The sequence below is a fragment of the Apus apus genome, chromosome 5, assembly GCF_020740795.1.
Source record: "Apus apus isolate bApuApu2 chromosome 5, bApuApu2.pri.cur, whole genome shotgun sequence".
Lineage (NCBI taxonomy): Eukaryota > Metazoa > Chordata > Aves > Apodiformes > Apodidae > Apus > Apus apus.
Genome location: NC_067286.1, coordinates 14,188,470 through 14,204,323, shown reverse-complemented (window position 1 = coordinate 14,204,323; position 15,854 = coordinate 14,188,470). Strand labels below are relative to the sequence as shown.

The window sequence follows — 15,854 nt, the reverse complement described above, 5'->3', positions numbered from 1 at the left end:
CTTTGGTTGACTAGTGGTTCAGCAGATGGTCCCCTGAAGAAGTGAATGTTGTGCTTAACTTCTCTGCTGCTGTAAAATGTGCCCATTTCTGTGCAAAACACCTTTCAAGTTAGATGTGTTGCCATGTTACATTAAAATGTTGGTGCACAGGGGTGAGCTCAGTGGTAAACCATTAAGAATTACTTTTTTCTTTTGATCAGTTTCAATCTACATCTAGAAGGGAAAAGTGGATTTGAGAGAGATAAATCAAACTTGGAGATTGTTCAGTTGCCATTGAATGTTAGTATATTCTATATACATAAACAGATAAGTTATCAGCAAATGTGGGTTTTGGGAAATTTTGTTCTATTGTATAGTCTCAATTGCTATTGAGTATCGATGCTAGAAACTTCAGTGAGTAGTACCATTGGCTTAGGTGCTTGTGTTTTGTTTTGGGTTTTTTTTTTCTTTAAGTAGTAACCTCACCTTTCATCTAGAAGTCCAGGCAGATAGTTGTTTCAGTGTAATCAAGCATTTTAATGTTCCAGATTCTACTTATGTTCAGTCCTACAAATGTCATTGTAAATCAAGAAAGGATCAGAATGGGTCCTGAGGTGCCCTGCATAGTGGGAGGGTAGTCTTTGTACTGTGGTTTCCACTGAAGTGTTGCTTGTATCCCTGTTGGGATATGGAGTGTGCTTTCTGCTCTCCAAACTTGTGGTGCCCATTTCCAGGAAGATTTGTTACAGTTCAGTAGATGTCTTCATTGTATCATAGCTGTATTTGTGTATTATTTGATCCAGATTGTATCACTTCTTTGCTTACAGGTTTTTTGTTGTGGGGTTTAGAGGGTTTTTCCCTGATTAAAAAATATTTTCCCAGGAAGACTGTCTTCAAGGGCAACATCTGTTTTTCATGAGGGTGACCTGGGACAAAGAGTTCAATGACTTCAGATCACGTCATGTATTTGTGACTTGGCTGAGGTTGGAGTCCTTTCCTCTCTGTTTCTTGCTCCAAGAGCATGGATGTCTAGTTCAGCCATTATTTCAAAGGTCTATACAAATTCAGCTATTCAAACTATGAGTTGTTTAGGTAACTGTCATTGTAAAATGTTTTCTTACCATTTTAGTAAAACTATTCATAATAAAATACACTTTGTAAATGAAAGAATTATTGGGTTTTTCTTGAACAGGATGAAATTCTACCCTTGCTGAAGTCTGTGATCCAATTCCCATTTATTTAGTTCCTCAAAGTTAGTAGATAACAAATATAATTTTTATAACATACTAATTTAAACGCTGAATAAGGTCTCTCATTCCTATTCCCAAAAGATGTTTTTAATATGTATTTCCATAAAAAAAAACCCCACCAAAACCACCACCACCAACAAAACAACCACTCTTATGGCAGTAAGCAAAGGTTCTGCATTTGTGCCCTGAAGATTTAGCTTTCTGGAGCCTGGGGAGACAAAGCCAGGCTTCAACCCTAACAAATGTTTCTTCTGTCTCAGAAGAAAAACATAAGGAGGATGTGGTTTGCCTAAGTTGTTGTTCTGATCTCAGGGAAAAGGTGAAGAGAGGAGCAGCCTGCAGGAAAGCCAGTCATCAGCACCACTGTTGCATGGTCAAGTGCAGAGTTTTTGTCAATCACCAGCATCACCCATACAGTTTCACCCAGAAACTGTTAATCCTTCTCAAGAAACCACCACCCAAACACCATTGATTACTGGTTGCTAACTCAGGAATTCTCATATTCACAGAAAAGCTAACTTCTGCTTTTTCCATGTAGTTGGTCTGACAAGGATAGTGCACTAGGTTTAGAAAGTTTAAGAAGTTGTGAGTCCTCTCAAAGCTTAAATCCTGCTCTACCTAACTACAACATAATCTTCCCCATTTCAGACACTGCCTGCCAGAACTTTTAAGTCCTTCACAGAACCACATGAAAACAAAATCAGCTGTTGTCCTGTGTTTGCTTGTGGTATGAAGCTAACTCCCTGAAACTTCATTGAAAGGAGGACAGAAGGGGACTATAAGAAGGTCCTACAACCCAGACACTGTGCAGTAGTGTTGCTGGATGTGTTGGATGGTGCCCAGCATGGCCATAGTCCCAAGAAATGTTGCTTAGAAGAGTGTGACAGAACATAGCTACCCATGAGGCTTTCAAGATTTGTTTCTGTTTTGTCAGGTGTAGAGAGGAACTGTGGAGCTCACAGAATGGTAAACTGCTCCTTACAGCTTCTCCATAGTGTGACCAGCTCAAACTGCTGATCTATCATAAGGATTTGAAATATCTTCTGACTGTCAGGACGGACTATTAGCTGTCTTTCTGTGCCTTTCTCCACTTACCATCTTCTTTCATGGCTTACAGAGTTATATGTTCTCTCACTAATAAATAATATGGAATTTGTGCATGGAATGTGTGCATGGGCCTGATGTTTTTACAGTTGAGTATTGTTTTATTCTCAGGGCTTCCAGAAATATTTGGAAGATTTTGATCCATCTTCAATGGTAAGAAGAGAATTCAAATGTCTTACAGTTTAATATGAAATGCAGTGGAAAAACACATCCTTGATTTTAAGGGCTGGGAGGGGGTAAGAGTCTTGCTTGTTGGTTTGCTGGGGCTTGTGTAATTGTCTTTTATAGTCATGTTGACAAGGAGCTTTCTTACAGGAAAATATGATCTGCTATTCTGATCTTCCTCTAACACTGTTTTGGAGGAGAGAAAAGTCCCTTTTCTCCCATAAATGACATAGATCAGCATAATAGTTTTGTGTTTTTGAGGTTGGAATGACTAACAATTTTATCTTCTTATAGTTTACCCCAGAGCAGATTATGGGAAAAGATGTACGACTACTACGAATTAAAAGGGTAAATACTATAATATTTGATTGATATTTAAAGGGTTCACCTAAGCATTACATGTACAGTCCCGTTCACTGGGAAGAAGGAAAGAGCTCCTGTTGACAGCAAAGATTAACAGCCTTTTCTGTACTAAAACTTTTTTTTTAATAGGAAGGATCATTAGACCTTGCAGTTGAGGGAGGAATCGATTCTCCCATTGGAAAGATAGTTGTGTCTGCCATCTATGAAGGGGGTGCTGCAGACAAACATGGTGAGTAACAATGAGGAATTTGAATGCTGCTGCCAAGTGGCTCCTTGCACTGTCTGAGAATTGAGGCTGACTTCATGGCTGTGCCTAGTACTGAAAGGCGCCCTTGGGTTATCCAAGGCAGCAAAGTTCTGTCTCAGCTCTAAGGGCAGCACCTGATTCTCTGGTGTATTCTGTCAGTTAATGAAAGCAGAATATGGTCTCCATCATTTCACAATTTCCAAGCAATTACTTTTGTAGTACTTCCATGTGCAAAACAATTACCTGACCATGGCTACACTACACTGCTTAGTTTTGTTCTTAATGCTACTTTCAATAGTAATTTTTTTAAAAAATCATCTGGCTCTACTCCAAAAATCCCACTAAATGTCAGAGCCTTATGGCTAATAGTTTAGCTCTCTGAAAGGCTCAAGAACGTGCATACCAACACATCCAGGCTTTGCTTCTGGTGGCCAGTATCTCTCATCCTTTCCTCAAGAACTCTGGTGATGATCAAGTAGATGTACAGGACAGTAACTCTTCATGTCTTTGCTGACCTTGTCCCAGCCTGCACCTAATTTCAGGTCATTCCTGCTGCAAAAACATTTAAACCACTTGATCTCTCAAGTAATCTGTTTCTGCTTGACTCTTCAGTATAGTGATGGTCTCTTACAGCTAAGGCTGTCCCCTTACCATCTTTTTCCCCTCTTCAAATCCAATCCCAATTAGCAGATTGTGCTTCATTCCTGCATTCCTTCACAAATGCCACTTATACTTTCAGGTCTTTAAGTACAGCCTACAGTTTGTAAACTTGTCACAGGTGGAACGGGGTGTCAGATGAGACGTGCACAGATCAAGATTTATTGCATATAATGTTGGGGTCTTAACTCCTTAAAGTAGAAGGCACAAGTACAGTCAAGGTGCAGGGAAACTGAGAGATCAGAACAGAAGCTGAAGTTTGGATGTGAAGGGTATCTTACCAGTGAATTTTACTACTTATAGTTAGATCAAACAATAAAGGTTTACCATTAAAATGCTAGCATCTTACTTATTATCATGTTTTATACTAGGCTTAGAACATTAATTACCAGTTTTAAAGGAGTCTGTGATCTCTAAGCTTAATGACAAAATTACTTAACATTAAGTTTGCTAATAAAGACAATTAAAGTGTTAATATCTCTCACCCTTGCCAGGCCACAGCTGGGTGTCCCTGGGTGAATCATAGTTCTCAAGAATCAGTCTCTTTGGCAGACATCCCTGCTGGAGGAGAGAAGGTCTGGCAACCTTCTGGGAAAGTGTGTGGGAAGTCCCCCTGATCAAAGATGGGATCAGGCTTCTATAGCATAAAGTGGATTGACTGCTGGCATTTAACCATTTAGACATACTTCCAAAATCTCTCATTGGAGAATAAAAGGAAAATAGTAGAAAAAAGCATGAAGGCCTTGTTGTCACCAAGCAAATTTTTTTGTTTATCTGTTTGTTCTTACGGTATCTCCATTCCAGGCTTGGTTGTGGCTGGGCTGAGCTCCATGTTCCTCAACACCTTAGAGCAGCTGGTGTCACAAACATCAGCTTGTCTCTGTTTGTACCTTCAAGGTTGTTACCAGCTCAGAGTTTGCTAGGCCTTTTCCTTTCTCATGGGAATATTTACACTTCATCCCTGGCCTGCAAAACTGAGAGACAAAAGCAGTGGAATCATAGAGGGAAACTGAGGCAGGCATATTGAGAGATGGAGAGTCCTGCTACAGAACTGTATAGTTGGATTATCCAGACAGGCAAACTGCTGCTACAGAAAATATTATTGAACTGGTTTCTTACTGTTCATGATCAGATTAGTGTGACTTTTCCATGCCTAAGAATTCCTTTCGGTTTTGTTTATGGCAAACTTTCTTGTATATGTCTTCACACCTAGTGAAGACACTTCTCATTATACTCAGCACTGCATAAATACAGGACAGAAAAGACTCAGAATATTTTTTTGCTTACATGAATGTATATACCATATTGCTCTTTTCACCAGGAGGCATAGTGAAGGGGGATGAAATACTAGCTGTAAACGGCAAGATATTAATTGACAGCAGGCTGGCAGAAGCACAGGCAACTCTAGCAAAAGCTTGGAACATGGGTGGGGTAAGTAACCTGGAATACTTCATTCTGCCTACAATGCTCATATGACTTACACTTTTCCTTCATGACATTGACACATTGAAATAAATACGGCTGCAAACATCAAGAGTGACAGGTGTGCCATGTACTACCACAGTGAGCTGAAATCTGCAGAAGATACTGGGATAAAGCATTTCTGAAAATCATGTATGCAATTTACTGTGAAAGTTCATGGCATTTAGCAACATGTCAAGACTGGTGTTTGAACAGTACATTCGGAGTGTTTATAATACACTTATCTATAGAATGTCTTTGATATTGAAGATTATTTGTATTCTGATTGGAATTTTATGATAATAGCTTATCTTTGGTTTCTTAATTTACAAGTAACACTACACTTCAGCTATGGTGAGCATTTTCTCAGCAAGAACTGTGTTAGTTGCTAAGATGACCAAACACAGGATGATTCTGAGAATAATTATTTTTAAAAGCTTGTTGCAAGACAAGTAGATTTTTCTTTAATTTCAGGGTACCAATCAAACAGCGTGATCTTGAAATGGGGTTTCTGTAGAATTCTTTTAATAGAATTCTTTCTGCTGCTCCCTGTGGTTTTCCAGGAGCAGATTGCTTTCCTGATTCTGAATCTGATATTCCATGGTGGTCCACTAGACATCTCTAAAAGCAGTATTTGGCAGCACGTTTGACTATGCATTTTTTTGCAGGATTGGATTGACTTAGTCATTGCCGTATCACCTCCAAAGGAATATGATGATGAAATGTAAGTGTATAAGCTTTCAAGCTTTGTTTCTCTGGGGATTAAATGCTAGTAGCAATAGTCTCTATGGTTTGCTTCTTTTCTCAGACACATTTCAGGTATTTACTTATTGTGGACTACATAACCTGCATCACATGGTTGCTAATTTGATAGTTATAAGTAGTTATTATGCAGTACAGCAGTGGTTCCCAGACTTGTCAAAACTGTAATTCTCATGATTGGTTGTACGTGACTATACACTCGTAGTTCTGGTTTAAGGCCTGAGGATTTGGGTTGCTTTCTTTTTTAGAAATTATGTACTTTAGTCTGGGTCATTTACTGTGTTCCCATGGGTCATAATTTGGGAAAACAAATTTTTTTTTCAAGTTAGATTGCAGATTCGATCCTTGTCTAAGCCAACCTAAGTGTAAAATTTTCAGAAGAGCTAAGTGATTTGAGTGTCTTGGCAATTTGTAACATTCACAGAGTCCCTTTTTTTAAAGATAGTCAGTGTAGGTGTGAAACAGAAGAATTCGTGGCTTAAGGTGTGATAGTGGTATCAAGTTGATACAACTTGCTCTACCTTGGAGAAACAGTTTCAAAAGGAAAACGGTTGTTTTCTAGCCTGACTGAAGAAAAAGATTTTAAGATATCCTTACTACCAAGTAAACTGGCAGAGGAAAGTTTCATAGTCACTGTTAACCCAGACTCTTGTTCTCTTTAGCATGCTAGAGTATTAGTTGCTGTAAATCAGTATAGTTTTACTGGCTAACACAACTGAAAATTGTGTTTAATACCTGAGCATGAACTAAAAAGCAAGGAAATAACTGTGACTGTTATTTTTGTTTTCATGTTCTGTGTATTTAGCCCTACTATTCCCTCATCAACAATCAGTCCCAACACACACAGAAAGGTTTTTGAAGGCAGTGCACCTGTGTACAGACAAGGGTATCTCCTGCAGCTGTAGCCACTGCAGTGTTCCCTCATGGTGAATAGCCAGACCTGGGTTAAACATGACTGTCCATTGTGAGGCTGCAATATTTTTTCAGCATGTGCCTGCCTGTGCATTGCATACCATGCTTGCTTTTGTTCCTGGTGTGCTGGAGTGTTCTTTGGGCTTTTGCCATGCCTGTCCCACTGAAATAGAAGTATTTAGTTTCTACTTCATACTCTCCCTTAGAGGTCCTCTGCAGAGTTGGTTTATCATCTGCCAGACTATAAAATAAGTAGACTCTGCCTAACAAAGTAGCATTATTCTAATTTTTTTCCTTATCTGTGGACCACTGCTGTGGCTTTGTGAATTCTGAAGTATATAAGTAACATCAAATTACTTCCTTGTTAAGGCTTGTCCAAAGAACAAATTTCCATTTGTATTAAATGAAAGTGTGCCTGTAAGCAAGTATTCATGACTTTGGTTTTCACTGAAGTTTGCCTGTGATCATTTGTCAGTATACAATGGGTTTGTCCAAAAATTACCCTTGTGTCACAAACTCGGTTCACTGCATGTGTGTTTTCTCTGTGCTGTAATTATTTTAAGCACAGTCATAGATCTCTGGAAGGACCAAGGTAAGATTTCTTGTTGCATGTGGGTATTTGTGGTTTTCACAACTAATACTTAGAATACAAATCAAAACAACAGAAATCTAGTTATATAAATTTCTTTCTAGATAGACTATAAATTGCACTACAGCTAACAACACTTATTTCACTATCTCTTTTTCTTTCTGCAGGACATTTTTTTAAAGAAGGCTACAACAGAGAAATGAAGAGAAGACTTTCCCCTGCAGAAAGTCTTTCCCCTGCTGCTCTGTAAATTAATATGAAATTAATAACCACATGAAATGCATCTTCATTTGAAAGAAATGTGAGCAATCAGACCTGTAAATTGAACTAGACACTTCTTATTCTTCAGGTAATTTGAGTAATTTCAAATCATTCTATAGACATACAGCAAGAAATTTTTGCAAGATCATTGAGAAGGACTGCCAGGCAGCATAGCTTGGTCTGTGAGAACTCAATCTATTTTTTGCTGTTTTGTGGGGCCAAATTTTGAAAATTATCTTCCAGTTTTCCTGGAAATAGACACCAAAATGACAAACTAAGTTAGAACACAGATGTCTGTTCCCACATACAACACTTGTGACTACATGTTCACAGGCCATTTGGGGTGTGAAAATCTATATTTTTTACTCTGTACTTAGTGATTTTTCCCTGTGGAAATGGGAATGGATTTAAGTAAAGTCAGTTCTCAGTCATATTCTTGTAGCTCTCTTAACATCCATTTCTGTTGCTCAGTTGTGAGGTTTTTTGAGTGTAAAAAACTCTGCTGGTGGAAGAACCAGTAATACCAGGAGTGCTAGCATTATAAAGAATAATTTTGGTGATGCTTGTACAGTATAATCTTTACCAGCAAAGTCAATAGCTAGAAAGTAGTCTAGATAAAATAATGTGTAGTCACAGTTATATGACTGATTATTTATATTGGTGACAAAAACTGTTCCCTTGTATAATCATGGCTGGAAATGTGGGTGTGAGTCACAGTGTGCACTAAGGTACCTTTTTCTTACTGAGACCATGTAAGTGACTAAGCTCTGCAGGAAGTAGTCACCAAGAGCAGAATGTTACTCTTAGTGACATGTCTTGTGTTTAACTAAATTCCTTTAGACCATTAAATCTATACTAGCCTGGCTTTAAGTATGATTACAGTTGTAGGCTTAGCAATTTCTTTTTATTAATCTCCTTAATGTCCTTGTCTTCCTTAATTCCTTGTATTTGCCAGTTTGTATTCTGTTTTTCAAATTGTGTTTAGATTTTTCTGGACTAATAAGAGTCGGTTAATAGTTCTTTGGCATGTAAAATTCCTGCTCAAGTCTTGCCTTTTCAAGGTTTGGAAGCCCTCCTTTCTGTAACGGAGAAAAAAAAATAACAATTATGTTCCTGAGAACTCTGTATTTATACAGAGATGATTACTTATGTTGACTTTATTAATTTGCAGTATTGCTCCAGTATGCCAATTAATGTGTCTGGCAGGGTATACGTGTCGTAAATATTTAAAATTTTAACTCTTGCAACTAATTCAGAAATAAAATTGTATTTGCCAAATGGAAGAAGTCTTGTTTCCTTTCTGTCTCTGAGTTTGTACATCATAGTAATAGTTAATCTGCTCAAGTACACAGGTTTCTGAGTTGATCTTTAATAACAGACTCATTTGCAACACAATGCCACCCTTTTGGAATTGAAAAGAAAATTCACCCTGCACAGTAGGAAATTGTCACTTGCTGAGCTGCAGTAACCTTTTACTGAGTTCCTATGGGCAAATCTGGGCATTTGGTAGTTGGCAAGTTACTGAGTGCAGCTGCTCTGGTTTATTTTATTTGCTAGGTCTTTTGGTGCACCTGCCCAAAGCTACAGACTTCCCACCCAGCAGACTAATAATCTAAATGCACCAGAATTAGCACCAGAGGGAAAATTGCACCAGGATGTACTCCTTCTGCTGCCCTGATTCCCAGTTGCCTACATACTGCAACCATCTGGACTGTATGACAATGCAGATAGAGGAGTGATGCTATCGGATGTTCTCTTAAGGGTTGCCCTGATGCTATGTACCTGCAAATAAAGAGCCACAGTAATGCAGCAGTAATGAACTTCAGCCTGCAGCCAGCGCTTGATTGTGCTAAGAACTGCCTTGGCACACTAGGAAACATAACACAGAAAACTTCAACGTTAGATATTAGAAATTATTTTTTTTCTGGTGTTATTTTTTCAGAGACAAAAGGAGCACAGAAGACTGAGCTGGGAAATCTGTGGGAGTACCAACAGTTGAGTCTTAGCCTTGCTTCTTAGTCACAAAACTATCCTCTCCTCATCTACTCTGTTAACTTGATTTGCTTAGATACAGCTTAAAATGCATGAGAGGCAGGTGAGGAAATCGTTTACTGCTCATTACTTCGTATCTATAAGCAAGTGTTACTTTGAGTTAAACCTGTGTTAGGGATGGCAAAGTTGCTTTAGGCAATGTAAGGAGGTGGTGTTAGAAAAAAGACCCTTATGAAATCTTAAAAGAAATCTTGAAATCCTAGTGAGGTAGTTTTTTTAAATTCATTTCTCGCTTTCAGTGCTCTGGGACTGGATGACATCTTTCATTTGTCAGCTAATTGAAGGAGTTGGAGAAAGCTACAAGAAAATACTGTTTTCAAGCAACTTTTTCCTTTCTGTTACTTTGATGTGTGTGAGTGTAGTGTGCCAGATGTGCATCATGTAAACAGGCACCCATTTGAGTTGCTACTGCATTGTTTTCTGGTGACTGCAAGAGTCATTGCATGTGTCCATGATTCACCCCAGTCCAGTCAAGCCAGCTGTGAAAAGGTAACAGTAGGGGACTGTCCCCAAAGGGGACTTGGGGTTTTTTCAGCCAATGCATAGTTTCCTTTGGGAGTATGGAAACTCTGACCTGATGCACAAAGCAGGAAGAAGTCCAAGTACTTCACTGACAGCATCATGAATGCTTCAAACCGCTTTTAACATATAAAATGTGTTTTTGTTTTTAATTTGCTGTAATCTCGGGGAATATGTCTAGTTTCTCAGAGCTGTTTGTTTGGTTAAGACCACTAAAACCCAGTATTTCTCTCTATGGGATAATAACCCAGAGGAAGAGTTTCTCAGATCTGTTAACAATCCTCCTTATTCTCTCAGGAATGTCTTGGCTATGTAAGTCACAGTGTTGTCTTCAGCATACCCTCACAGTTACTCAACTGGAGCATAAATTACAGTAGAGACTTATGACTCTGACATTTGCTCTGTTAGCCTGTGTGTGCCTGTGTGCAGGCAAAAAAAAACAACCCATGAATCCTTATGGATCAGAACCATGACATGCATTACAGGATAGGAAGTACTGTTGTCTATTATACATATGGATATTAGCACTGGGAAGCCTTTTATCAATTTATTGCTGCCACTCTACCACTTTAAGAGCTCATAATTTAGCCATTATTTATCATATGACCATGGCATCTTTAAAACCTTGTAAGTGTGTTTCAAGTAAGTTATTTTTAAAAAACAAATTCCATTAAAAAATCATTAAAAAATAAAGGAGTGGTGTATGTGTGTATACACACCAGTAAGGTTTTTAATCAATTTAACTTGAGTAGCACACATGTACAAATAATCTCAGCACTTCACAAGTATGAGATGTAACCCCTGAATATACACAAGTGGTTATAAACCCTCTTGCCTTAAACACAGGAGTGAAAGCCATGGCTTCATGTCCAGGGATGTGTATCTGGTGGTAAGGAACTCAGTACACAATAGCTGGTACATGTTTTCTGTAAACTTTAGCTATCTGTTGATTTCGATAAAGCAGAGTCAAACTCGGGGTAGTTGTTGTGGAATTCTTAGCCATGTTGCACCAAAAAAAATATCCCCCTGGGATCTTTGCTGACTTGAACAAACTGTTACCTTTAAGGACTAGATCTACTGTAGAAAAGCCAGCATCTTATCTGTAAGGACCTGACCCTTAGGATTATAAAACAGATTAGTCTAAAATCCCTTATTATCAATTTATGAATAGTGTTTGATTCTGATACTGAGTTTGTCCTCCAGTATTTTTTCTGCCTGTTTTATATTTTGCCCTTGTTCTCAAGGGTTTTCTGGTTTTTTTTCTGACTATCAGAAATTTCTGGACCAGATTCCAAAATTCCCTTCTTGCAGACTTGAAATCTTGAAGAGGCTTCAGGTGGGCTGCTCACAAGTCATGCAAACTATTTTAATGGAGATTGACTAGGATGTTTTCTTTCCTTCTTCCTAAGGAAGGAAGCAAAAAGTTTGCCTCTGCTGGAATACCTCTTCCTCTGTTACTAGATCTGCATTTGCTGCATGAGTTGAGAACACATAATAGTACAGCACTTCAGTGGGACTCGGGGTTTATATTTCCAACAAGGTAACTTGAGCTTTTTTTATCTTCACTGAAAGCAACTAAGATGAAAGAGGAAGCGGAGGTGGACATAGGAAAAGCAATCAGTAAGATTTCTGTTCTCTAAAAAGGTATTTTCTGAAATGCGAAACTTTTTTTAGCTTTAAGACAAAAATGGATTACAGGTAAGAAAAAATGTTCTCTGGACAATGATGCTGGATCCAATGAAGGTGCTAAACTATTGGTGTAGCAATCACTGGAAGAAAGTTTTAGGGAATTAATTTTGAACAAGTAAATTGCAGACTGGCAGCTTTTGGCTACTTAAGTCTGAATGGTTGGTGTTCAGCTCAGAATGTTTGTCTGCATGGATAAAATGTGGAGTCTGATGTACTGCAGATAACTGCCTCATCCAATATAACAAAACCTGCTGCATGATAAGCAATGGATATCCTTTCCTCATTTAACAGGTAATTATGCTTGATAGATACTTCCACTTAAAAGGTAATTATATATGAGAACAAACAAGGGTATGATCCAGCAAAGCACTTAAGTACATGCTTATATTTATGTGTATGAGTCAATCCAATTGACATAGGTTGAGTTCAAGAATACTACTCAGGCTTTGCTATGCACTTTGCTGGATTTGGGCCTGCAGTCAAAATCTGAAGGCAAAGGATGCCTTAGTCCTGGAGATGCTTATTATCAAATATTGTTGCCAATTCTGAGGTTCTAGCATTCATATTGAATTCCTGTTCATTTTAATTTCCTCATATAATCTTTAAAAGTTAATCCTTCAACCATCCCCCAGTGCCTCTTTTTTTTTTGGCTTGTCCTCCTCTTATCTTTTCTCACCATTTCTCTTCCAGACATCAGTAGAAGTCATTAGTTTTCAATAGCTATAACAGAGTTTGCTTATATGGTACTTAGAAGAAAGTCTGGGAGAGAGAGACTGAGACCCTTCCAACATAAACTGTGTAAGATAGAAATCAAACAGCTTTTAATAGGACAAGGACTTTTCTAAACAATAGGGAAGTGAGAAGGAAAGTTGCTAATGGTTATGTGAGGCTGTCCCCCACCCCATAAAAAAAGTTTCAAATTACTTTTCTACAAGTTTTTGGTCTTTTCCTCTGCCTCTCTCCTAAGCAGTTCTGGATGCTTTAGCCAGAGAAGGGATGATATATAATTACAATTTTTCAAGTAATGATGTCTTTTGTTACTCTCCTTTCCCCTTCCAGCATCCTGAAATTTTCAGGGGAGAAAGACCAAGAAGCACTTTTTGATCATCAGTAATTCCAATAGCAAGGAGGGACAGAGAAAGAGAGAGGAGACATGCACGTTTTCATTTTGATTATTAACAAAGAATTGTGATGAGGCAGATCTTTGAATGTGAAGTATCAACCTGGTAAGAGAGAAGAAATTGCATACTGTTCCTTGGTGAAAATCAGGCAGCTCCGTCTTAGTGTGAAAGAGTGACATGCATAGCAGGAATCAAAAATTGAAGAGTTCTTCAAGCTAGGTGAGAGAATTTCAGTTCAGAGCAATCACTTTTAGCCCACATCAAGCCATTCATACAGACATTGTAGCTGATGAGGAGAACAGAAGGAATGGAGGTGATTGAGGAGTGCTCATTATAATCCTGACTCCAGGTTGATTTTTCTTCACACATCTTCACACACATCTCATCTCATACATCTGCATATGAGCAGATTTTCTAATTTCAAATAAATCACCACTGTTATAAAGAAGTCAGTTCATGTGGCATGCTGTGGTCTACAAATTAGGCAAATGATTGAGACACAAAGTCCAGACTGAGAGAAGGACAACAGAAACAAGTGTATTTTCCAAGTAACATACAAATTTCCCACCAGTCATTTCAGCATTGACAGGTGGGAACAACATAGTTTATAACATTGCTTTACTTCTTGGAGTAGAAAATTTTATTCCAATAAATTTGTGCTAAAGGGCAGATAGTGTTAAATTTCTGTCATAAGGCAGATTAAAATAATAGAATCATAGAATGGTTTGTGTTGGAAGGGACCTTAACGATCACCTCGTTCCAACCCCCCTGCATGGGCAGGGACACCTCCCACTAAATCAGGTTGCTCAAAGCCCCATCCAACCTGGCCTTGAACACTTCCAGGAAGGTGACACCCACAGCTTCCCTGGCAACTTGTTTCAGTGTCTCACCACCTCTACACTAAAGAATTTCTTCTTAATGTATTAAGTCTCTCTTTTTCCAGCTTAAAACCATTACCATTTGTTCCATCACTACCCTCTCTGGTGAAAAGCCCCTCCCCAGCTTTCCTGTAGCCCCTTCAGGTACTGGAAAGTCACTATAAGGTCTCCCCAAAGCCTTCTCTTCTCCAGACTGAGCAGCCCCGACTCTCTCAGCCTGTCTTCACAGTAGAGGTGCTCCAGCCCTCTGATCATCTTGGTGGCCTTCCTCTGGACTTGCTCCAAGAGATCTATGTCCTTCCAGTGTGGATTGGCATATATTCTGGTTGGACTGTTCACAGAGAAAAGTTATTTGAGTGTATTACGTTGTCTGGCTTACTTGTAATTATTTGTTCTAGATTGTACTGCTGCAGGAAAGCTGTGTTTGGTAAACTATGCAAATATTCATATTTCTATGCCTCTAGCCAGACAAAAGGGATGCAGAGACTTTTTTTTTTTTCCTGTTGTGTTATTGAAGTACTTAATAAATTATATACCTTCTCAATAACATTACCTAGTATTGCCTTTTCTAATGGTGTATTTAAACCCATATGTACGTGGATGGTTTAAAATACCATAGTAAATAGATGGAGAAAAGTAGCTAGGTTTATAAATGACACTAAGGAATAAAATGCTTACACTTCTTTATAATAGAACAATGCAAGTGACTTTTATGTGATGCATGTCACCATCTTCCTATTAAGCAGATTACAGCTAAGGACGAAATATCAATTATTCTTTATTTATTATTGATGTAGTCTCTTAATCATGACCAGTACAATCAGCTGTGTTCCCAGTAGTGGAAGAGAGCAGAGTTTTAATCTATACACAACCCATTCCTTATCTTACAGGATCTTGAGCCTTTATGGTCCAAATACAAGTAAATGAAGAAATGGCTAATGCTCTTTTACACTGTGGTTGATACCTAGTCTCAAAGTGTAGGCAGTTCAGCAGTTGCCAGAGTAGTCCTGGCCAGTTTAAGGACTGGAAATATATAGAAAGCAATCTTACTTTTTCTGCCCAGTTACACTGAGCATGTGCTGAGCATGTATCACTGGCACATATAAGAAAATCATCACTTGTCAGTGCTCTCCAGCTGGATGTTCTTGTTGTTCTTGTCTCTGCTGCATTGCTGTTTTGCTGTAGATGAAAAACAGACAGCAGAGGATTCTACGTGAAAATCTTCCATGGCTAAGCCTCAGTGCATGACATCCCTCTTCACATTTGGACTGCTAAAATGCAGACGTGTGGAAAGTTTCCACTAGCTTGTATTGCCTTCTTATCGCAGAAGACAAATATAGCCTGGGGAAAGCATTCTGAGACAGGATACTTAAACCATGAGAAAAAGAGAGAATCGGGAATAATTACATATGGGAGAAAGATTGAGTCTGGGAATTGTACTCAGAACCATAGGTGGTTCTGACATATCCACTTGTGGTATCAAGTGGGCACCAGTGTTGCTGCCCAGGTGCCTACTGAAAAGCCATGGACATGGGCCAGGAAGTACCTGGGACTGTATTAGGACTTCAGGTTCCTGCCGAGGAGACCCTGCAGACTATGTCCTATAAATTCTCTAAGAAGTAATTCCTGTAAAGTTAGTATGGCATTTCTCGTTACTGTGTTTTATAAACTGGTCTTATAGGTTATTTATTATAAAAATATAACATCAAACACAATGTTCATTAATGTTACTTGTCAATCCTAACTATACCCTCAGCAAGATTGTAGCTCTGTCAGTCACAATTGTGTGATACTTTGAAGCTGGTTTGCAGGTTAGCATGCTGCCAGTTCACCGCTGTGCTCTCA

The 15,854-nt window shown here is 38.6% G+C and overlaps 1 protein-coding gene across 3 annotated transcripts in view; it reads left to right on the top strand.

Moving 5' to 3' along the window:
- USH1C (USH1 protein network component harmonin) overlaps positions 1–9,036 on the top strand; it is a 49,506-nt gene extending 40,470 nt beyond the window's left edge. For 2 of the 3 annotated variants that reach the window (XM_051621622.1, XM_051621620.1), the window contains exons 16-21: positions 2,445–2,486; positions 2,793–2,846; positions 2,991–3,090; positions 5,087–5,196; positions 5,895–5,950; positions 7,657–9,036. In XM_051621622.1, the coding sequence (XP_051477582.1) occupies positions 2,445–2,486; positions 2,793–2,846; positions 2,991–3,090; positions 5,087–5,196; positions 5,895–5,950; positions 7,657–7,669 (375 nt within the window). In that variant the 3' untranslated portion in view covers positions 7,670–9,036. Of the gene's footprint in view, positions 1–2,444; positions 2,487–2,792; positions 2,847–2,990; positions 3,091–5,086; positions 5,197–5,894; positions 5,951–6,793; positions 7,200–7,656 lie in introns of those variants that run through there. The other variant, XM_051621623.1, reaches the window with a different exon arrangement.
- Positions 9,037–15,854: the final 6,818 nt, after the last annotated feature.